Source organism: Notolepis coatsorum, assembly GCF_963971535.1.
Source record: "Notolepis coatsorum genome assembly, chromosome: 5".
In the NCBI taxonomy this organism is placed as follows: Eukaryota; Metazoa; Chordata; class Actinopteri; order Aulopiformes; family Paralepididae; genus Notolepis; species Notolepis coatsorum.
The window spans coordinates 117,191,889-117,217,197 of NC_140169.1; the positions used below are offsets into that span (position 1 = coordinate 117,191,889).

The following is a 25,309-nucleotide window of genomic DNA, read 5'->3' on the forward strand; positions in this document are numbered from 1 at the left end:
GTACATGCAATAGCAACTGGGGTACATAAGAACATTTTGAAAGATTGAAAATAGAGCTGATGACGGATCCATTTGAGGTATGGGGGGCGGCGTAGAGAGGAAGGATCACATCCTCCCGGCCATCACCACGGGACATCCACCACTCCGGTCATCACCACGAGACATCCACTCACAAGGAGACAGGGACAGGCGTTAGACAGTTTGCGTGTTTGTGATGGGCGGACATAGCAATAGATACATGTAGTAAGCATATGTGAATAGAATAGATACATGTAGTAAGTAGCATATAATATGTGAATAGAATAGATACATGTAGTAAGCATATAATGTGAATAGAATAGATACATGTAGTAAGCATATATGTGAATAGAATAGAATGGGGATGAGTGAGTGAGTGACACGTGTGCACACAGCATACAACTCACACTGACACACATGGTACCAGCACAGTAGGACCTATGACAGTGCAAGATGTAGGCTAAACATATCACTCAACACATAATATACAACATACAGTACTAAATACATTATTTACATATCCCTGTCAGGGATGTTTAGCAGCACAGGGAGTGAAATGTGTGTTAAGCCAGAGTTAAGCTAAGCGTTGCAGAACACACACATGTTTCTGTGACAATAAGTATCAATAATGAGTAAATAATAATAAATAACAATTGTTTCATATTAACACACTGGTCATACTTAATGATTAAGTACTTAGGAACTAATGAGGAACTATGATAACAAATTGTTTATCATCAGTTACTCAAGTCTCAGATCTGATATCTCAGTGCAGGGAAATCCCACCTGCTCTAAAAGTGAAATAAGTAATAAGTCAAATAACATTTCTTCCTATGCTTTGTTAACATATTGTTCCTTGTCAGTATACATAATCATTACGTGTGCCCTCCAAAGTTAAGTGATTCCAACATGTATCCTGATGCTAGTTTGGAACCCAAACCAAACCACCAATACTGAAAAGATTAATTCACAGGCAACACTGCCTCTCTGAGAGAAATGTGTGTGTGTTAAGTTATGCTAGAAGCGGATACACACTGAAATGAAATAATCACCTTATTATTTATTTGCAACACATTGAATACACTATACATTGATGTGAATAGCAAGGAGAGAAATTGACTGTGTTGGCTTCTCCACAGCAACCTGAAGGTATAATGTTGAGCTGTAGTTGAAGTTTTACACTTTGCCATCTTTAACATTTAATTTAAACTTAGGCCCACTGGTTTTCTTTGGCCCATCCAGGGGCCAGTTTGTTCTTCAATTAATAAAGTTCATGGAAATATGTAGTACAGTTTATTATTAAGCGTTTATTGATCAAGAAAATAGATTAGGCAAACGGTTGAAAGAAGTAATTTAAGAATTCAATAAAGCTTATTGTTTATAAGTGTTGATCCTCAAGGATATTTATTATATGTTATATATTATATTTATGTATCCTCTATATGCAATTAGGCTATTTCAATAATGCACACTATCCTGTCAGTATATTATTACATCCTCAAATAATTAACAGTATGTATGGGGTTACACTGTGGTCATTTTCTTTCTTGCACTTGGAATTTATTTCAAGTTGACTGGGGGGGGGGGGGGGGGGGGAGAAAATATTCCTATCTCGTCTTTATTTGATCATCTGTCTCTTGAACCAGTCCATCATTTGCCGTTAAATTCAGATTCCTGTAACTCACGAGGTTTCATTCATTAGGGCTGCATTCCCTTCTTTTCCAACCCTTCCCCCATTTTACTGGCAGGCAGTATTTGGAAGAGAAATGGACGACTTCCCCACCAAACGGTTCCCAGGGTGGGTGTGTTAGTTAGACATCTCGTAGTAGCACACTAAACGACATCATAACAACGCGGACCCACGACGAGAACCGACACAATTCGACACACACACACATATATATAACGTTTTCGTCGGTCGCAAAGAAGCCCTCTGAAACATAGCAGTCACAGTCTTCCTACATCTGAAGGTTAAACGTGTGAAATGCGGTTGATTATATATATTCGATAATCGATGCATATATGTGCGATATAATAATAATCACCAAGGCACACACTTCTACAACGTATCAGTGGTGATCTGGCTGTAACAGTGTAATAACGACCATTCTGTTCCCTCTCCCCTTCTGCCATATCTCTACCTCCCCTCGCACACCACTTCGTATTCTTGCGCAGGAGGAGGCTTGCGCTTTTCCAGCGACGGGGGAGGGGAGAGAGTGGGGGTGGGTGGGTGCCTGGGACAGCGAAAACGCAACTTAGCAGACGTTTGGACGTGGCTACAATTAACTCGGGCGCTTAGTACATCCAGCTACTACCTAATGAATTGTTATCGGTGGTTGTAGCGGTGGTGTTTTTCCGCGCAGGGCGCGGACTAGTTCGTCACTGCGCGGAGGAGTCGCCGTGCCGCCGGGCCTCGCTGGGTAGCAGTGTGTGTGGAGCTGAATGGAGGATGGTCTTCCTGCCTGGCGGAGGAACAGTGACAGCTACAGGGCAGCCGCCGAGAGAGACCCGAACACAACACCAACAATGGCTCCAGACAGTAAACACATCGCCCAACTGACTTCTGGTGAGTAAAGGGGATAGCAAAACATGTCATCTGGATGTTTTAATACCCCCCCGGTTTGCTCGGTGTCCTCCTCTCTAACGCAGCTCCCCGTCCTCTCCCCCCCCGAACAGAACTGTACTTCCTAATAGCCCGGTTCCTGGAAGCCGGACCGTGTCAGAACGCAGCCGAGGTGGGTGTTTGTGCTATTTGGGAATAATCTAGAACACGTCCCGAGATTGTCTGGGAATGTAATTGTGTGTTTTTACCCTCTTTCTAGACCCTTATAAGGGAGGCGGAGGAGCAGGAGGTGAGCAGGCAGCAGTGTGTGCCAGAGATGCGTGTCTCTGCACTGTACTTTGTGATGTTGGGTTTGCTCTGATCATCATAATACCATTTAATGTTTAAAAACACCCACTGAATACATGGATCCACTTACTGAACACGGCGGACGCTGTTTTTCCGACCACAGCTCCTGCCCGAAAGATTGGACTGGACGGGAGAGGAACACCCTGGGACGTACAAGAATTTGGTAAGGGGATCGCCTCTCTATAACAGTGGGGAAAGTTTGTAGAGAGCAAAATAAAAATTGAATTTCCCGCAATTTTTTTAAAAATCAGTTGAGAAAGAAACCCCTCGAAAGGGACTTTGGCGAGGCAAAGTGCTGCCTGCAGGTCGGGACCCATGTTGGGCACCTGGGGGTCGAGTCCCTGACTCTGGTGCACCCCCCCCCCCCCCCCGGCGTGTGTGAGTTTGGTGCCGTGCGTGTCTGAAAACATTTAATAGTTGTGAAAAATGTGTGTGAATTGTTGGTACGTCATGAGAGTGTTGTTGTGGTGTAGGAGCGCAAGGATCCGGAGGAGGGACCTCCTGCAGCACAGCAGCTCGACATGGAGGCGCTCTGTCCTGCATCAGCCCTGTAGTGTGTGTGTGTGTGTGGGGGGGGGGGTTAAAACACCACTTTTAGGGGAATATAAACAGTATCTCAATAATAAAGCGTTTGGATGGAGGTTACTTACAGCTCCATCCAGGGGAGGTTTGTGACCCGATGAAGTGTGTTTTCGGAGAGGAGTGTGAGGCGAGCACTGACCGGAGAAGAGCGAGATCACTTTCTGTGCAGATCGCGAGGTAGTGTCGCTGGAGCGGTGATGTGACAAGTGCTCTATTAATCTGCGCGCTAATTGTCATGTAAACAAATAGTGCTCGCATCTGATGAGGACGTCTTTACGGGGGGGGGGGGGGGGGGGGGTCGAACCATTTATAGTTGAAATATGTATTTATGTCCAATCGACCGAAGACGGCGTGTATCCCAATCTCCTTTCGATATATATATATATATTTTTTTATAAAGTTAAATATTTTTATCAACAGATACAAATATTGACCTATGCCCTACTTAATCTTCCAAAGTCGATTTTCTTGGGTGTTTTTCCTCCGATACCTCTCGTAGACATACGGGCACACGTTATATATCGCGAGCTCTCTCACGAACAGTCAATTCCACGGAATGTAAAATCTATACGTTTAGAATATTATTGACAGTGTGTGTGTGTGTGTTTCTTTCCTCTTCCTGCTCGGCGCTCTCTCCGTGCCGCCCTCCGCCGCTGAGCTCGCCGTGACGCGGCCGTGCATGGATAATTCCTCCGCCGCCTAGTCTTTATAAACGCGACGTCGCCTTAATTATTAGACAAAAGGAATTAGGGCGTTTTGAAACAACGAACGATCGGTGTAAACAATCACCCGCGTTTATTTGTTTGTGAAGTAATAACATATAGGGTAATATAGACAGGGGAGGGGGGGGGGGGGGGGGGCAGTCAAATAAACCTACGGTTTGACAATGATTTCTTCAGTGATACAGGGGTTATAATACTAGGCTGATAATTAAAGATATTACGGTTAGGCTGCTAATTTAAACATATTTGCTAGGTATTTGAATTATTTCCTTTTTAAGAATGATGTACATCAATATGGCACATAATAGCATGCAACGTTTTATTTTAAGTATTAAGGAGACGTTAAGACACCATATTAAAATGTTATTTTGTTAATGATAATTACATGTAATTAATTGCGGATCTTTTAATTAATAGACATGTTTCAGCATGATCATAATCAGTAGGCCTAACAATGATGATGCTTCTTGATGGATGATGATAGTTATATATATTAATATTAACATTTATAGATTTTTGATGGCCTATTTTTTAAATGACACAAATAGCCAAACTGAGTCAATCACGAATAGGTCCACAGGGCTCACTGTAATTGCTCTCGCTGATACACAGACACGACACATAAGCAAATGAAACGCACCAACATAATTCTTCTGTTATGTTGCGAGAGTGTCTGAGTGTGCGCCTCCTCTTTCTGCATGTGCCTTTAGTGGGCGTGTAGCGTGGATGTGGGTGTGTGTGCCTCTGTGTACTCGCATGTGTATAGGCTCTGCAAATGCTTATGAAATCGGATCACGTCTCTGCAAGCAGCGACGATGTTAAAAGCAATTAAGGGGTCATTAATTGTATGCATGATGTGAGTGTGTGCATGTGGATATGTGCGATTCGGTGGCAGTAAAGATGAGAGGATGGAGAGAATTCATACTACTAGGAGAGGAGATAATTCATACTAGGAGAGCAGGGCGATCCTGTGCTCTGTGGATATTCACTGGATTGTGTGTCTGTGTGCGTGTTTGTTTATCTGTGTGCATGCTGCATATGTTAGTATAGAATCATTTGTTTGTTCAAGCAAATTTTGACCTCAATCAGACATTTAGCATTATATCTATTCATGAAACAAAGGCCCCCCTGCTCACACCTGGCATTAAAAGGCATTGTCTCAAGTGGCCACTTGATCAATATAGGCCACACAATATATCTGATTTCCTTGCTCAATATACAAATAAACACTTAGGCGTACGCCTGCATTACTACATGACTAGTGCAAATTAGATAATATAATAGAGGGCATGCAGTGTTTTCATTACAATTCACAATGTTACTGTGAAATCTTTTTAATTTAGAGAGACTACACAACTTTTCAAATGCTTCCAGACAGTGAGAATGGAAGAGCATCACACTAAATAACCCACTGGCCAGTTATGATTTTCGTTATATGTACTGCTAAATCTTTATTCCCTCTCTGTATCTCTCTCTTATCCCTCTTCACATTTGAAATGAATAAGGAGGCGAGAACGATCCACGCAATGAACAGTGCCATTTACACAGCATCTATGGGGGCTGTCCACTCGTTATTCTCTGTCCATATTGTCATTGTGGATATTAGCCTCCACCTCGCCTGCATTCTGCATGAATTTAGCTTTTCTGTTCTCCAAGTCAAGTGACCTGAAAGCTGGGAAGATACGGGTATAGGCTACAGAACATGGGAAAGGTCAGAAATTGTGTTTCCAAGCAATAGAAGGATGAGTGTCTCCGGCGATGACGGCTGTCTACAAAAGCTGATCAGGCTTATCATAAAATCACATAGCATTTTCCTCGCTTATTCATTCGTTCCAAATTGCTGCTCAACGTTAACTCAAGCGTCCTTTACAACCTCATCACAGCTTGTTTCAGTTGTGCCCGTATGAATTAATGTATCTACAGAAAATAAATCACTCTGGGAATTTGTGGACAGTGGAGCGCCCAGTACTCAGCTAATAGGACCCTTTAGAAAGACTGCAGGTCATCTGAGTGTTGTCTGAGAGATCGGATCTCAGTGCGTCCTCAAGTTTACCTTGGGTGCACTGCATTCACACCTGGACTTAGAGCTGTCCAAGCTGTGGACTGCAACCAAAGCAGTACTACTTATACAAACCGAGTGCATCGGATATCAAAATCCTGTCCCTTGCCTACAGATTCTGCATTCATGCAGATATCTGTTTATAGCGATTACCCAAGACATATCTAAATGTCAGGTGTGACCAGGGCCAAAGACAATTATTTCTTATCTACCAAGAATAAAATTGGTTAGTGACATGATGACATATCGTTAATGTTGGATACATTTTGGTGTCATAGCACTATTGTCTTTCAGGCATTATAAAATTCACATAATTGGGGGCGACAATGGCTTAGGTCGGAGGTAGAGCTGTCATCTGGTAGAAGGTTCTCGGTTTGATTTCGGCTCCTCCCCGGCAGCGTGTCGAAGTGTCCTTGAGCAAGACACTTAACCCCCTAACTCAGTGGTTCTCAAACTTTTTACACCAAGTACCACCTGAGAACGTAGCTGGCTCTCCAAGTACCACCATATGACCGGCATTAAAATACAGTCTATTCAGCTATGCACAGTTCACGCAGGAGGCAAATATATTCCTAATACCATTATTTATTGTTAACTTTTGTCAGACACAGCCACAATGTACAAAGGGATAGCACTAGAACTAGCAAACGCTTCCACACAACTCATACAATGCAAGGGGCATTGAGAACATAATAACTAACATTCTCACATAGCAAGTGAGAAAATTAAGAACAACTGTATTTCAGCAAATGTACTTAATTCTCTCTATCTCTCTCTCTCTCTCACTCTCTCTCTCTCTCTCTCTCTCTCTCACACAGCAAGCAATTGTCCGTCATTCTCTCTCTCTCACACACACACAATTATTTTGTTACAAAAACTTAATTTCCTGCATTCTGGTGCAGGCATTTTTGAATTTTTACCCTTTAAATGCCAGTGTTTGTGATGGGCATCACAAATTATTGTAAAAAAGAAAAGAAAACACATATTCAATACATTTTTGAATGTTTAGCCTTTAAATGCCAGTTTGTGTGATGGCATCACAAATTATTGTTAAAAAAAACACCAAAAGTAAAATATTTTCAATATATCAAATACAAAGGACATTTTTCTGGGGGGGATTATTACAGGCTAGGCATGTGTCAATGATTAGCAGCAACACATATTTTGATGGATTTTTTGTAATGTCAGATTTAACGCCAACTCTTTTCAGAAAAGTGGGAGTATTTAATTTTTTATCTGACATTACAAGAAATCTAAAAATAAATGGTTATGATCAGGGCTGAAGTTGAATTAAAGATGTATGACTGTTTAGACTGCATTACTCTCTGTCACAGTGATCTCCTGGTTGTTCCCCACTTAGGTACCCACTTTTTTTTTTTAGCTTTTTTGGAAATGTTTTCAAGTACCACCAGCAGTACCACCAAGTACCACTAGTGGTACGCGTACCACAGTTTGAGAACCACTGCCCTAACTGCTCCCGATGAGCAGGTTGGCACTTTGCAGGGTTTCCTCCGCTGTCGGTGTGTGACTGTGATTGAACGGGCTATAATGTATAACTGCAGTCCAGGAGGACATCTTTGCTATTGAGATATTTAGGAGCAGAAGTTGCAGAACTAACACATTTTGGGGGACATATACTTATGACTTTATCCTGACAAAATTGTCATAAGATTTTGTGGACTAATTGAATAGTTCAATGGATAAATCTGTAAATTGTTGTTGTCCTTTCGGAAAGTAATGAATGTACTTCTTCCTAAGAAATTACTCATTCTGCATGAAAAAAGCACAATAAATTACTACATTTAAAAACAGTCTTTTGATTGACATCGCATGACCGGTTAGTCGACTAATCAACTAAGGTTGCCCTAATAGCCCACCTAGTAGCCTCCTTATAGTTATAACATGTGTTTGTAGTGTACAACGTTAAACGTTAATCATGCAATCAATGTGTATGCGCTAGGGCTGACCTTTGAAGCTTTTTTTGGCCGTCGAAGCTTCGGGGCCGAGATTCGATTTTAATTCGACGCTTCGAGATAAAAAAAAATAAAGAATTAATCATTCTTATTATTATTATAATTTTTTTATCTTATATTGTGGGACTTGTACAGCACTTTGGTCAACTTTGTTGTTTTTAAATGTGCTCTATAAATAAAGTGGATTGGATTAATTAATTAAATTAATAATGAGTCGGGAGCTGCGCTGCCTGGGCGGCTGCTCTCCGTTACACAGCCAACAACATTACATTACATAATTATGTTGCAACTATCGTATATAAAGCAAACAATTATATAAATATTTATATGTAGTTAATAGAGACAAAGGCAGAATTAGACAAAATTATTTATTAAGACGTGTTTTTATATGGGTCGGGACACCTTTTTAAATCTTAGACAAACAAAACACTTAGCTTTTATGAAATATTGTAAGCCTTCATTTGAGGCTTTAGAAAAGCAGCACAATGAACACAAATCTGTCAGTGCCGAGTCCGACCTCATCTTAAATAACAAACAGCATTGCTTGTTGTAGTTAACAAAGAGAGGCAGAGTTAATGAGGCGTATGACGTTCGTTGCATTGGAGGCGCAAGATTTTGCAGATGGGAAAAAAAGTATAATAATTAAAAAAATTTCATTTATCTTTTTCTTAAATTTTTTTATATATTACATTTTTATTTTCCCGTTCGAATCCCGTGCCCATCGAACGAAGCTTCGAAGCTTCGAAATATTTAAGACAGCCCTAGTATGCGCCAACATGCGTATACTCATTGGGTGTGTGTGTGTGTACACATGTGCATGCATGTGTGGGGTCCATGTACTTAACATGCGTGTGGATTTGTGCGTCCAGGTGAAGCTGTACAGACACATCAGTCCGGACCACTTGCTGCAGGTATGTACCCGAGTGTGCCCCCTGCTGGAGACGGAGGTCCCTGCCAGCGTGCCCGGGGTCCACAGCCTGTTGGGGGCCGGCCGGCAGAACCTCCTCCGCACCAACAAGAGTGAGTCTATTCCTACACACACACACACACACACACACACACACATGCTCAGCTGTGAGTCGTTCAGTGTCTCAGTGGCGCCACATACACTCGAAGCACGTGCATTCACATACAAACACGCACACACACACACTCAAAGCATGTGCATTCACACACAAACACGAACACACACACACACACAGGGCTCGAAATGCGACCGAAATTGTATCTGTGCGACCTCAAAATATAATTGGGAGCATTCGTGCGACCGCAAATAATTGTTCTGGTGCGACCCCCCCCCATCTCTTGTTGACGCACACACACGCTCAAGTTCAAGTTCAAGTTCTTTAATAGTTGTCATACAGAAGTACAGAATACTTTCATACAAAATGCTTCTTACTGTTACGCTCCAGAGACTGTGCTAGACAAGATAGTATCAAATAACATAATAACATAATATAGCATGAATTTAGAAGAAGAAATGAGGTCACAGTGTTCGGTATAGACATATGTACAATGTTCTGAGTTACCATATAATATACAATACACAATACTATGCAGTGTACTAATGTACAGTACTATCTAGTGCAAAGCAGAAATGGGATGAGGTACAATTTTAGGTACAATTTACAGTAAGGTGTACGAGTTGTAGTGCAATCCTTCATCCATAAATATAAAGTGTGGGGAGTGGGTGCTACAGTGTGTTTGTTTAAAGTGGGTGTGTGCTATAAGTGTGTGGAGTGGGTGCTACAGTGTGTTTGTTTAAAGTGAGTGTGTGCGTGTGGATGTGTGTGCTATGTGCGTTTAGTGGTTGTTGTTGTGTAGTGTTCATTCATTGTTCGTTTAGCAGCCTGATGGCCTGGGGATAGAAGCTTCTTCTGAGTCTTTCTGTGCTCGCCTTGAGACTCCTGTATCGCTTGCCTGACCGCAGCAGTTCAAAGAGGCAGTTGTTCGGGTGACTGGAGTCTTTAATGATTCTCTTAGCCTTGCCCTTGCAACGCTTGTAGTAAATGTTCTGGAGGGTGGGGAGCCCCCCTCCAATTGTGCGTTCGGCTGAACGTGTCACTCTTTGTAGTGTGCTTTGGTCTTGTGCAGTGCTATTCCCAAACCAGGAGGTGATGTTGCCGGTCAAGATGCTCTCTATTGTACATGAGTAGAAGTTCTTAAGGATCTTCTGGCTGACTTGGAACTTCCTTAGGCGCCTGAGGAAGTAGAGGCGTTGTCGTGCCTTCTTCACAACACTGTTAATGTGTGTGGTCCATGTCAAGTCCTCGGATATGTAGGCTCCGAGGTACTTAAAGCTGTTGACTCTCTCAACCGGTGCCCCGTCGATGCTGAGGGGGCTGTAGTCCTTGACCCCCGACCTCCTGAAGTCCACAATCATCTCCTTTGTTTTGCTGACGTTCAGGGAGAGGCTGTTTTCCTGGCACCATCCCGCCAGGACCTTGACCTCTTCCAGGTAGGCCCTCTCGTCGTTGGCAGAGATCAGGCCCACCACCACTGTGTCGTCAGCAAATTTGACGATTGTATTGCTACTCCGCTGAGCCACACAGTCGTGTGTGTACAGGGAGTAGAGGAGGGGACTTAGAACACAGCCCTGGGGGGCCCCTATGTTGAGGGTGATGGATGAGGAGGTGCAGTTGCCTGCTCTCACCACCTGGGGTCTGCCAGTCAGGAAGTCCAAGACCCACTGGCAGAGGTCATAGCCCAAGCCCAGGTCCCTGAGCTTGGCTATGAGTATGGAGGGGACGCAGTGCCCTCGTTGCCCCTCCCCCTCACAGACCCGTCTTGTCACAGACCGTCTCATTTGCACCGAAGATAGCAAGCGTGCAGCTCCTCTTTTAACATCACTGAAGCATTAAACAATGGCCCAGTAAACTATTCACTTTAGTTTAATACACGAGGCGTTGTCTAACGCTATCTAGCTGGCTAGCTACTGATAGCTCATAACATCATTGAAATTCGTTTTTGCAGCTGTGGCTAAAGTTAGCTAGCTACCAGTGTACCATCCATCTGCGACAGACTTAATTAAACACTTCATAGAAACGGAGTAACGTTAACGTTATGTCGAGTTCATACTACACTACACGTATGAACTCGACATAAAGTTAACGTTACTCCGTTTCCATGAAGTGTTTAATTAGCAGCAATCTGTTGTTGAAAATGTAACGCTAATGCGAGGACAGGAAGCCGTCATGAAATCGCTGTAGTCATATTGTAGTCTTTTAGTCTTATTAACAAAAAGATTTTAACCAAATAAAAAGCATCAGCACTATTGCATAACTGAGTCATGTTTGCTATGTATTTCTTTCTTTAGGGGAGTAGGACATTTGTTTCACAGTTTTAGCATGATGTTTTATAGATGGCTAGGTTAAACACAGGTTTTTGTTTTTAACACATTCCCGCCCGGCCACGGACATGTCCGTGTTTCGAATCCAACGGTAGAGGGCAGTGGCAAGGTTGTTTTGGCTTTTATTCCATTTATTATTCCAATGCAGATTTACCCCACTCTTGGAATTCTGAAAAGTGCATTACCGGCCAGATCCTCGTAGGGGCGCTGTCTCGATAATGCAGTGTTCCCTGTGGCAGAACGGTGCATTATTTTTTTTGACTTTCAATGGAGTTTCCAGTTAGCTGGATTCTATACGTGTAGCCTGTAGCTTGGAATACCTTTTGCGACGCCGAATTCACTATGCAGTAAAGGAATATATCATCAGCCAATGGACATATCGATCTACCAGATGGCGATCGATAACTGGGAAATCCTTTTGGGGATCCAACCGGCCCACAGTAAGATCTTTTTCACGTAAATTACATGCTGATCGGGCCTTGCTTTGATAGCCAAACAGGCGATCAGCGAATGTGGCTACTGAGACTAACGCGGTTATTGGTAATCATTAATCAGAAACAACGTCCCCCGCCCCCCCCCCCCCCCCCCCTTTCATGCATTCATGGTGGACCATGAATACCGACAATATGCATTTTGCGTTTTAGCTCTAGCTTCTGTAGTGCCGAAACGCTGTTCGATTGAATGTTATTAGCTTAGCGCCCTGTATCTCGCCTTCCAGGAAATATACTAGCCCAAATCCCATATAACGCTTATATTCACGAGGCTATAAAAAGGAAACGTATTGATGAAAAAATTATTTCTTTAAGCCATTTTGAAGGGACGGTTTATGGTCTCAATTGACAATGAGAATGGACAGATAGCAATACTATAAAGTATAGATTTAGCTCTACAAACAGCCTCACGCACAATGCAAGTCTGTTTTGAAATGCTGGCCGTTTAGCGTGAGATTAGACGGCCCCCAATGGCCGGGAATGTGTTAAGAGGGGGGGTTTGATTTGATTGAAGTTTATTTCAAATATGCAACACAACAAACAAACATCAAGTACACATATAGCCTTAAGACGTTCAAATAATAAATGTATAATTATTCTTTTAAATAATAATAATCTAAAAGAACCGATAAGAGTATCGATAAAGTACCGAACCGTTAAGCAGTATCGATAAGAGTATTGGTATCGATAAAATCCTAACGATACCCATCCCTAACTGTTATAGTCGTTTTTTATCAATAAAAAAATATATATTACATTATATATTGTTGGTGCTCCTTACATTTTGGTGGGTGCTCCTAAATTTTTGCTGGTGGCGTGCTACCAAGTAATTTTTTTTTTATCCACTTTTTCTCCCATTTTTCTATATTTTCTCCCATCCCAATTTCGTATCATCCAATTCAACCCTCCCCTGTCACGAACGCTGTTTCTTGCCTCCCACAAGCCGGCTGCAATGTGGACTAAGTCATACATAGCACAAGTCCCCTCCGGTACTTGAGGTAACAGCAGTCGCATCTTTTCACCTGCGCAGCTCGATCTCTCAGTGGCGAGGAGTAACGCGTGGGAGGCTCACGCTGCCCCCGACACTTCCTGATTCTACTGCGCAGGCGCACCAACCGACCTGTAGGAGTCGCTGTCCACAACGCCCGATCCCCACCCATCAGTTTCCCACCCCCTAATACGGCCAATGTGTATTAGTACGGACGACCAGCTAAACTGAAAGCAATGTGGAGCACTGGGATCGAACAGGCGATCCCAGCGTCTCCGCATTCGTGGCGAGTGCCTTGCCCACTACGCCACGTAGCCGCCCTACTACCAAGTAACATTTTAAATTTTGAACGATTCCGATTCCGATTCTCCATTTCGATTCCTGTTCTAAACGATTCTCGATGCTGATTCTTTGAGGTGCAGGTCAAAACAGGTCACAGCTTATTTCGCAGGAGAAAACATTTACCGTACTTTTCGCACTATAAGCCGCACCTGACTATAAGCCGCAGCAGCTAAATTGAATGATGTGTACATATATAAGCCGCACTGGACTATAAGCCGCATGTGTTTTAATGTTTAATTACCATATGTAAGGAGTGGAGCTTGTGGCTTAATTTGACTCAACACGGGAAACCTCACCCGGCCCGGACACGGAAAGGATTGACAGATTGATTGCTCTTTCTCGATTCTGTGAGTGGTGGTGCATGGCCGTTCTTATATTGAGCTTTAAGTTCCCACCTCTACAGAGAATGACTCCCATTGGGACACAATACTGTCGGACAAATAACATTAACTCATTTACAAGTTGTATTAAGTTTAGCAAAAACAGATAAATAACATTTCAATGCAGTAAAAAAAGCTATTTCGATTTTCGGGTTTTGTCCACATATAAGCCGCACCGTTATATTAGCCGCAGGGTCGAAAAATGGGGGGAAAAGCTGCGGCTTATAGTCCGAAAAGTACGGTATTTGAAAAAGTTATTTATTTATTTTTATTTTGTATCCACTTTTTCTCCTCTTTTTCTATTGTTCTCCCATCCCAATTCCGCTGTGCCAATTCTCCCCTCCCCTGTCTTGAACGTTGCTCGCATGTGCCCCTCACTGGCCGGTTGTAGGGAGGATAGAAGTCTTGCATCACATGTCCCCTCCGATACATGTGGAGGCAGCCTGTCACATCTTTTCACCTGCCAGCGCGGACTCTCATTGGCGAGGTCTAACGTGTGGGAGGCTCACACTACCCCCGCCATTACCTGTCTCTGCTGTGCAGGCGTCCCCAACCGAGCTGTAGGAGTCGCTGTCCACAACGTCCAGATTACCACCCATCGACTTCCACCCGCTAACTCTGCCAATTGAGTTAGTATGATGGCTGGCCCAAGCCGGAGGCAACGCCGACAGCCGGAGTCGAACCCGGTGTCTCTTGCGTTGGTGACGAGCGCAATGTCCGCTGCGCCACCCAGCCGCCACTAATCCTTTATTTTGTTCATACTATTCACATTGTCAGTTGACTTGATACAGTTTAATTTGGTTGCTGTACTGTAACTAGGGTATTCAATTACGTAACTTCAAACTTCAATAACTGTAACTGTAAAACTGAAAAGGCACATATGTACATGAAACTCTTAACTTAATACTTAACACATTGGGTGCCAGCAACGAGATATCTCGTTGTTTAATCGTTATTTCTTTTTTTAGCGATATCCATAAAATGTTCATCCATCCAGCCTCACATTATCATTGGGACTGGCTCTGAGCCCTATCGTCTCCCGGATGGTATTGCACCCATTAGAATGGAGTCAATGAAAATGCATGAGAAAAAAAAACTCCAGGCTCCACATTTAACTTCTGAGCCATGTAACCTGAGACTATTGCATCCACTGAGGGAACTGGGAGCAGCGTCGATTATGTGTTTCGAGGTATAACGTTGGATCAATAAACGCGATCGATAGTTGGAATGGCGATCAGGAATTGGAATAATCTTTTTGCAGAACATCTGATCTGAGGTAAGGAATCTATTTTACCAGTTTTGGGGTAATCAGATGTTTTTTCACAGATTTCACAATGTGTGTGTATGTGTGTGCATGTATGACGTTAGCGTTGACCAGGTCATGGATAATCGATTTTTCAGCCCGCTTCTCTAGCGTGCATAAGTACACATATACTATCGATAATCTAGCGTTTATTTGAAAACGATTCATAAATAGGCCGAAAAATGACAACGTGTTTTGTGTATTCCACTAAAGAGCTATTTTCGCGGATTTTTCTGGAATCACTAGAAATCTTCAAAACTATACTCGTATTCAAAACGGTATAAAACGGAAATGTACTGATGAAAAAACAATCCGTTTCGTACATGTTGACTGCAAGCAAGTCATTGATAAGCGACGGGTGTATTAGACACATAGCCATAATTCAAGATATAGTTTATGCGTTCGCAAATGTGCTCGCCCTCTCATTGATTAGAGTGGTGGCAACCAAGCGATAAATCGTGCACCCCTGCTGGCAACCAATGTGTTAATAAACTGAAACCTGCTGAAATAACATTGCAAGTGGGCAGCAGTCTAAAAAACAAAGAGCTGCAGCCCAGGTGGGTGTTGAGATATGAAACAAAATAAAACAAAGTCATGTGACATAAGAATAAAAAATGTAATAATAATAAAAAAAAAAAAAAAAATGTTCTCGGTGCCCAACCCTACACACACACTCAATGCACGTGCACATTTTCAAACTCTACTCCCCTACGAATGCCATACAGTGGCACCCACATACTCAACATGCACGCATACACAAATACAAAATACCCATGGTACTCATACACGTACACTCTCACAAGTGCAAATGCAAGCAAGCATATATCATTAAGCAAATTATACAAAAGCAATTATCTTTAGCATTCATAATCACAATACAATCCATAGAATTTGTAGGTTTGTAATTGTGTCGTACACTTGTGTGTGTGTCCACCCCACAGGCTGCAAGCATGTTGTATGGAAGGGCTCGGCGCTGGCTGCGCTGCACTGTGGTAGGCCACCCGAGCCGCCCATCATCTACGGAAGCCCACCCAACATTGGTAAGAGGGCTTTGATTTGTCTTCCCTGGTGGATGTGATTTTGGCCTGAAGTGTAGATGTAATAGCCACTTTGCCACAAGGGGGACCGAGTGGCATTTGTCAAAGCTGGGACTACTTCAGATATTTAATAACTGTAAATACTATTTATTTGCAATTATAGTTCAACTGACAAATTGTGTCTGCTGGCAACAAGAGGCCAAAAGAAGCACAGAAATGTTATGTTGGGGGGCAAATTGTGTGATTTGAAAAATCTGTCTGATGTAGGCCCTGCCAAGAGAAGTCTGGAGGTCTGGAGAAATTCACACTAGAATATTAAACTCCAACCCACAGACCAGAGGAGAGAAAAAAGCAAACAAAGCCTAGAGGTCACTGTTTGACGGCGTTATGGCGTTACAGATTCTACCTTTAAGCACCTCAGGTGCTCTGACATAACAGCAGAATAGAGGCCTTGCACAGAATGTTTGTGTAGTTCTCTGTCTCTGTCTTCCAACATGGCTGCCTGTAACATAGCAACCATTGTTGTGTACATGGCAATGGAAGAGACAACGTCAAAATAATGTGCAAAATAATAATAATAATAATTTAGTGTCTTATTATTGGATCTTGTAAACAAGTAACAGTAGAACATTAATACCAGGCTTGTCCAGTGTTTTACCTGCTCTACCACTGCACAGAAATGAGGCATTTCCTTTTGAAAGTGGTTACAGGCAGCCATACTGGAAGAATGGAGTCCAAATTCCTGGCTCTGCTGTTCTCTATTCAGAGTATTGACAATCCACAGAGTCTTTCTTGTCCCATGCTGCTCTTTAAACCTCTGGAGCTAGATGGCACTGGCAATAATGAGCTAGTGTTAGCCTCTGGCTGCACGTCAACATAGCTAGCATTCGATGAAGCAGCATCTAATCTTGTCAGTTTAGCAGCAATACACTCATCCTGTTCTCTTTTCCTTCCTATTTTGAGCGATTTTTGTTGTTGTTTGGATTTGCTAAACATTTAGCTGCTAACACTTGCTTCTTGCAAGTCCAGTTATCACAAAGCAAGGCAACAAATGGCCTTCTTACATGGGCCCCAGACAGACTCTGGGCCCGGGTGGATTGCATATTGATATTTACGCCAGTGAACTCATCTGATCTGATCTCATCCTCATTTACATCTATTTTTTTGAGTTTGCATTGTGTCTGCAGCGGCTTAAAACACTTGATTTGTAAAGTGCTTACTGCTAATTATTGATAAAGTGCTTGGAAGCGTGCTTGATTAGGTTTATGCTACTACTATCACAAGCGGAAATGAGCAGGCTCATAAAATATATTAATAGCAGACAGTGCTCGCAAAACCATTATATAGGCTAGTTCATAATATAACAGCAGGCACCACTTCAAGGCGCTATGTGTTTGTCCTTCCTCTTTTCTGACTCTTCCTATGTGTCACTAGAGCTATTTTACTTTCTATAGACCACGGACACGTTTAGATGATCAGTGGCTCATGTAACTGTTGGGTGTGCAGTTGGTAATGGTCTAGCTGTTTCCACCTTATCCGGTGTCGAGTGGTGCGTTTGTGTGATGTTGCTCAAGGCTTCTTTTTAGCTATAAAATTGGACTCCCTCCCTTTGTGGCAAATTTCAGAGGTTGTAATTGGTGTTTTCATACAGGTTCAGCCTGTATAATAATGCTGTCATAGGGGGTTGCAGCATGTGATGCAGTAGTCTAGGCGTTAAAGCCACAGCATGGGTGTAGGGATGGGAGTCATGGGACAAAAACAATCTATTCACTTTAAGTATCACGATGATTTTCATATTGCCGCGCTGCCTCCTGAATCGATGTTAACTCACTAGTTTGCCACAGTAGACAAAAGTAGACAAAATACTTGTTCCCTCTTCTGGTGTTTCAGGTGGGAAGCATTTCAGTGCATACATGGCCCATCTTTCTCTCTCGGTTCTCTGTTGTCTGTGTTTTCTATCTGTTCAAATGGATGTTACGAGGCAGGGTTGGTCAAGCAAGGAGAGCCATGTTTGTTGTGTGAGACTATAGGAAGTGAAGGAGATTGTTCGAAAGAGTGACTGACTTGACCAGTTTGTTTGCTTGCTAATGTTACCAGTAGGGCTGACCTTCGAATTTCTTTTGGAATTCGAAGCTTCGGGGGGCCGAGATTCGATTTTAATTCGAAGCTTCGAGATAAGAAAAAAAAAGAAAAATTGTATTTAAATATATATATTTTTTTTTTATTTGATTTTTTTTATGTTGTGGGACTTGTACAGCACTTTGTTCAGCTTTGTCAGTGCTGTAAAGTTTAAACCTTTTTAAATCTTAGACAAACGAAACACTTTGCTTTCATGAAATATTGTAAGCCGTCATTTGAGGCTTTATAAAAGCAGCACAATGAACACAAATCTGTCAGTGCCGAGTCCGACCTCATCTTAAATAACAAACAGCATTGATTGTTGTAGTTAACAAAGAGAGGCAGAGTTGATTTTGCACAAAAAAAAAATATATATATACATTTTTAATTCTTTTTTTAATATATATTCAAATTTTATTTTCATATTCGAATCCCATGCCCATCGAACGAAGCTCAGAAGCTTCGAAGTATTTAAGACAGCCCTAGTTACCAGGCAGCTTGCTGGTTCTCAGCTGTATATGTACTGCTACGCTTTGCTTGCTTTATATCATAGCCGGGCAAATGAACATAGACTGAAACAAAGTTTTCATCTCCCGGGTGACGGTAGCCTACAGTATGTCATGTAATTTTATTTTATTTCGAAGCATTTTATATTACCTAAACATAAAACTCCTAAACTCCTTCACCACCACTGGTAGCACCCAACCTTGGGCTATGCAGGCTCAATGGCTGGCATACACTGGCACCAGGCACACAGCACACTAAACAATGGCTGAATGGCTCAGGAGACAGGGATTGATATCAGCCAATTAAGGGGAAGGGATGATTAGGTGGCCTTGATATCAGAGACCTGATTGGGAATTTGGCCAGGAACGTCGGGGAACCCCCTACTCTTTGTGATAGGTGTCCTGGGTTCTTTAACGACCGAGATTCAGTCAGGACCTCGGTTTAGCGTCTCATCCGAGGGACTGTTTTGAATGATAGAGACCAAACCACATTCAAAAGCAACACCAGAAGAACTTTGTCACTGCTGTTTTGAGGACTAGAAGCCAGCTAACGTTACACAAATGTAGCTTGTAGCCTACTTATCTAAAGTAATTTTTGGTTGCTGCTACACATTGGCTTCATCCAGGGCTTCCACTATAATCTGGAATATACAATGGGGCTTAAATCTAGCTAACCAGCTATGGTTTGTATATAAATTCAACATAATAAGCTAATTGCTAGCTTCTAGCACTAGCCATCATACATTAACCAGTCCCATGTCAATCCATAACAATTAGCATAGGCCTCACCAAAAGGCTAACAGCGTTAAGGCTGTTTTTAATTCATTTTCAATTAGGAGTATCCGTTTGTTGGACAGGGCTGATGATGTGTACGTCTCACCCAGATTTATGTCCGTTTTGACTGATAGAAAAGCTCAGATAGGCTGAACTTTTGGAACTGACGTATACGTTATCATTCGCAAAGCTGTTGTTTCTGTAAAGACTCACTCGTGACGTTCAGTGACGGATCAATGTAGCCGCAGCCTAAATCGCAAGACGCTGAGAAGCATCAGGTAAACTGTGATAATGCTTTGTTTCTGGAAGTATGTTATTATTTAGTCCAGTGTTAAAATAAGTGAACACAAATTGCAGGAAATATCGAACTGCAATAGATACTGAATTGGCACCCGATTATTGTGATAGTATCGAATCGGCAGGTCCCTGCTGACTCCCATCCCTGATATCAAACCAAAGAGGCATTTCCAGTTCTCTTTCAAATCTATGATCAGTTTGGTCGAATAAAGAAGAAAACGTTTTTTCCTGTGTTTTCTGGGTGGTGTAAAAATCCAGTGGTGTAAAAAATTTCCAGTTGCTTTTTAAATTCTACTTCAGTCATATTTTGCTGAAAGAATGCACATTCTATATGTGCCATTTTCCATCCCAATCAAAACAAATCACAGGGATGTGTTTTTGGAATGAAATGATCTGGAAGGAAAAGTGCTTGAATTTGGGGGGGAAAGTGCTTGAATTTGAAGCTCTGTGAAACCGGCGGCGCACTCCATTGGTATAAACAGCTGTATCGTGTGGTGTAAACAGCTGTATCGGTGTAATGTAACAGCCTCTCTGTCTCCGCAGTGGAGACGGGCCACGGCCGGCGCCTGAACGGCTCCTACCGCCTCCGGCAGCTGCTGCCCACAGCTGTCTACCAACACATGAAGATGCACAAGAGGATTCTGGGACACCTGTCCTCCGTCTACTGTGTCACCTTCGACCGCACCGGACGCCGCATCTTCACTGTAAGCAGTGTGTGTGTTTGTGTGTGTGTGTTTGTATATGTGTGTGTGTGTGTGTGTGTGTGTGTGTGTGTGTGTGTGTGTGTGTGTGTGTGTGTGTGTGTGTGTGTGTGTTTGTACGGAAGCGTATTGCTGCCACACTAGAAACAGAAAAAAAAGATCAGTATCACGTTATAATGTGATAACTTATTGTTTTAACATAAAACGTTTCACGTTATAACTAGTGCTGTCAGGCGATTAAAAAAAATTATCTAATTAATTACAGGATTTATAATTAATTAATCTAATTAATCACATTTTAATCGCATAACCATTTTATGCCTGATATTCTATATTCTATAATCATATTTCAAATGGCATGTGTCCGGATGGCAGAATTCAACTGTATCTACAAAACCTTCTGTTTACTCATCTTCCATTTATTAATTTGCTTAGATTTTTCAGGTCAATTTTAGCATGGTGTTATTCACAGTCAAAATTTTTTATTGATATTCTCATTTGGTTCATTGCAATTTACTCAAGCCTAGTAACAGACACAGTATTTCTGACACTGGGAATACATTCCCTGATAGATGTCCCTAGAATCAGATACCAAGAACATGCAAATGGACCATATTAAAAAAAAGTCTGTAAATGTGTATTCTACGGTGTTATGGAATGATAACTTATTATTTTAACATAAAACGTTTCACATTATAACGTGATAAGTTGGTATCACTCATTATAACGTGAAACGTTTTATGTTAAAACAATAAGTTATCACCTTATAATAACGCGATACGGATATTTCTTTTCTGTTTCTGGTGTGGCAGCAATACGCTTCCTTCCGTATGTTTGCGTTCATGTATTGCTTATAAATTCAATGTGAATTTCCCTGCAGATGTGTATAGCATCTAATGGTACATACTGGCTGGAGAATAATTCAGAGAGAGTTCAGAGAAATCTCAGAGAGAAACTGAAACGATAGAGAGAGAGAGAGAGAGAGAGAGAGAGAGAGAGAGAGAGAGAGAGAGAGAGAGAGAGAGAGAGAGAGAGAGAGAGAGAGAGAGAGAGAGAGAGAGAGAGAGAGAGAGTCTCTTTTCTTCTTTCTTTCTCATTTCCCTGGTCAAGCAGGAACAGCTGTTGGTGTCTCAGCTAGTGTAGACGCAGCCATAGCTGTGCAGATAGTCTGTGCTTGTTATTATGCAAGCTGTGGCACTCTGTTGGAGTGAGGCTCAGGACGCCTCTCAGTGTTCCAGAAGCCTAAGAGAGCGTCTCATCTTCTTTGTTTTAGTAAGTCTGTAAGTGTGTGTGTGGTTCATGCCGCTTTAAAGGAATACTTCACCCAAAAATTATAACTTAACATAATTACTCTGGTCTCTCTAACATTATCCCTGCAGAATGATACTCTGGTCTCTCCAGCATTATCCCTGCAGAATGATGCTCTGGTCTCTCCAGCATTATACCTGCAGAATGATGCTCTGGTCCCCAGCATTATACCTGCAGAATGATACTCTGGTCTCTCCAGCATTATACCTGCAGAATGATACTCTGGTCTCTCCAGCATTATACCTGCAGAATGATGCTCTGGTCTCTCCAGCATTATACCTGCAGAATGATGCTCTGGTCTCTCCAGCATTATACCTGCAGAATGATGCTCTGGTCTCTCCAGCATTATCCCTGCAGAATGATGCTCTGGTCTCTCCAGCATTATACCTGCAGAATGATGCTCTGGTCTCTCCAGCATTATACCTGCAGAATGATGCTCTGGTCTCTCCAGCATTATCCCTGCAGAATGACACATTGTTTAAGTGGTGATGGCACAATAACATTAATTTACATCAGGCACATATTTGCAAAACAATGAAGTACTGAGCATGCGACTGGATAATAAAATGAGACTTGGATTATAGTGCAAGATGTTTGAGAGTTTGTGAACGGATGGTTTTATATAGTTTTGTTGTTAAATTGAATCTCCATTAACTTCAGTTCATTAAGTATGGCTACTCGTTTTTTAATTCTACGTTCACCGTGGCGGCATGCAAGGAGAAAATTAATTATAATAATAAAAAATAAATAAAAGTAATTGGTATATAAGTTATAATTTTGAGTGAAGTACTCCTTTAAGTAACAGCCTGTTCATAGTATTCCATTACATCACAAGACGACCTTTCTCTGCCTCTGACCCTTCTGACGAACAACGAACAACAAGATTGTTTTTATTTATATATTTTCTTATTTTGGGACCTCTTCATGTATTAGTCTCTTGGCTTTTGCTGCAGTCGGGCTGATTGACTTAAATATGACACCCTCCATGTCCCTGCATGATAGCTGCTTGTTGTCGCCAATGAACTAAATGAATGAACGCTATGCTGCTAACATCTAGCTTCATGGCGTAGACCCGTCGCTCAGACCTCTGGGTTATTATTTTTGGTATTTTGTTCCTCTCAGCCTTCTGCGTTATGTCCGTCATTGATCGGCTGAGTGATTAACCATAGTCAGTGAACGGCGATCATGTCTGATCAATGAGTTATTTGTTTAAACGATCGGTTAGTGAACGGTCATATTGATTACTGGGGGCCAGGCTGGCCACTACGAGTGAGTTCATTATCATGGGACAATAAGATGGAAGAGATTAGGTGATCCTATGGATTCTTTGTTATATTAACACTTTCAGTGCCACCAGGGGGCGCACGACTTAGTGCTTGAATGCCACCATCCACTTCAATGTTAACGTTAATATCGCCTAATCTATGTTTTAAATTATGTGTCTAATCTGCCCGTCGCTTATCAAAGAATCATTTTCCAGTCAGTGCTGTCAAGGCAGATTGGTTTTTTATCGCTTCATTTCCGTTTGAGAGCATTTTGAAAAGCACCCGTTTTGAGGTAAAAAAACAGCCCATTCTGGGCCATTCTGTGATAATCGTCTTTTACTGGAATATTCCAGAACGTTGATATTTGTCGGCCTATTCATGAATCGTTTTCAAATAAACGCTAGATGATCAATATTATACGTACACGCACGCCCATTCGAGGCGCGCGCTGATAATAGCCGTTTTCATTTCCTCATGGATTTTACAGTGAAACCGATAGAGCACATATCAGAAAAAAGCTTATATCTTCATCAAAACGAGTCTGATTATCCTAACACTGATAACATAGATTCCTTACCTGACATCAGATGGTATCCAACTGGTATATTCCAATTCCTGATCACCATTCGAAAAAATCGATAAGTGTATAGATCTAACGTGTATACCAGGGTTTCCGTTAGAAAAAATTGTTGCCGGTCTCCGTGACCTGCAAGATTTCAACTACCGGACAAATGAGATTAATTCCGGTCATAGTTTATTGAGCTTTAAAACAATTGATAGGCAGGCTCATGTCATCCTCAAGGCATGTAGATTTATAATATTATTACTTAAAACTAGGCTACTTTTGCGTATACAGTCATTAATATATTCCAAATAAAATAAGTCCCTCGATACTCCGTCTCCGTGCTGCTGCTGACTTGAAATAAAATAGACCGCGTATGTGGCAGTCGGTCCGACACTGAACAGCAGTCTGTTATAATCACATTTTTATGAGCTAACGAATTCCGTTATATTGGACATTTGTATTAATTATATCAAGCGAAGAACTGAGAAAGCAGAGAGACTGCAACATTATCGTGGTTTGCGTGACTACTCTCTCCACCTCAATGTCACGCGGTCGAAAAGGGCGCTTGTCTATTGGACAGTGGAAATGTGTGTGTGGCTGCGATCCTGTGTGTGCGCGCGCGCGTGTGTGTGTGTCTGTGTGTGTACTGCGGAGCCCAGATCAGCGGAGCCGAGTTTTGACATGGCATTGATCCATTGTTCTATTGAAGCACATTACCTACCACCATCCTCTCGCTAAACAACTTGTAGACCACGGTGTTTTTATGAGTGCCCACAAGTAGCCGTTTTAATAATATAATAAGCCGCGCGCCTCGGTAATAATAATAAGCCGCGTTTTTTCTTCCTTCTTCCCAAGATGCACAGACATAGAGAGAGAGAGAGAGATAGATAGATAGATAGATAGATAGATAGATAGATAGATAGATAGATAGAGAGATTAGATGCAGTGTGCTTGTTTTGCAGTGAGTGCTGCGAGCAGTGGTAATAATAATCACTTCCTATATTTGGTTCGCGTTTGGTCCGATGAAGCGAACCGAGACCTACGTTTTTAAAGCTCTCGCTGACAACGTCGTTGTCATTATTAGAAGCAACGAGGAAACAAATGTAATGATCGTTTCGTTCATCGCATAGGCTATTTAATTTTAGCCTATTTTAATACAATTCAAATAATCAAATTGTGCTTAGACTCAGGGAATTATTTTCACCGGACATTAAGACCGGAGAAATTAAATATGTCGGACTTCAGGAGATTTTGCCGGACAAATACCGGTAATTACCGGCTAACGGAAACGCTGGTGTATACAGTAGAACTCATGATCCGCGGCGCTCAGAGGATCCAGAATGAACTCTGGTAACCCCGGCTGCATCAGTGGACTGGAAAATGTGGACTGGAATAATTTTTTTCCCCCATACATTTTCATTGAGTCCATTCCAAAATCCCTGATGTCATCTGGGAGACGATAGGGGGCGCTTTTTTCACATCTGATCGCCGGCGGTCCTTGGGTAGGCTAGGGTAGGCTTGTGTGATGCAATATGATTTCAGATCGCAAAAAAAAAAATCTGAGAAATCTCGTGAGTGGCTTTCAACGTAACTATTATAAATCCGAGAAAACTCGTGAGT

The 25,309-nt window shown here is 42.0% G+C and overlaps 1 protein-coding gene across 1 annotated transcript in view; it reads left to right on the top strand.

The window, feature by feature from the left end:
* Positions 1-2,460: 2,460 nt before the first annotated feature.
* LOC311228319 (PH-interacting protein-like) overlaps positions 2,461-25,309 on the top strand; it is a gene marked incomplete at its 5' end in the record, with an annotated part of 100,949 nt that continues 78,100 nt past the window's right edge. The window contains 7 exon segments of the mRNA XM_084314228.1: positions 2,461-2,584; positions 2,695-2,753; positions 2,841-2,870; positions 3,033-3,092; positions 9,135-9,285; positions 16,060-16,158; positions 20,394-20,554. Of these exon segments, the coding sequence (XP_084170354.1) occupies positions 2,461-2,584; positions 2,695-2,753; positions 2,841-2,870; positions 3,033-3,092; positions 9,135-9,285; positions 16,060-16,158; positions 20,394-20,554 (684 nt within the window).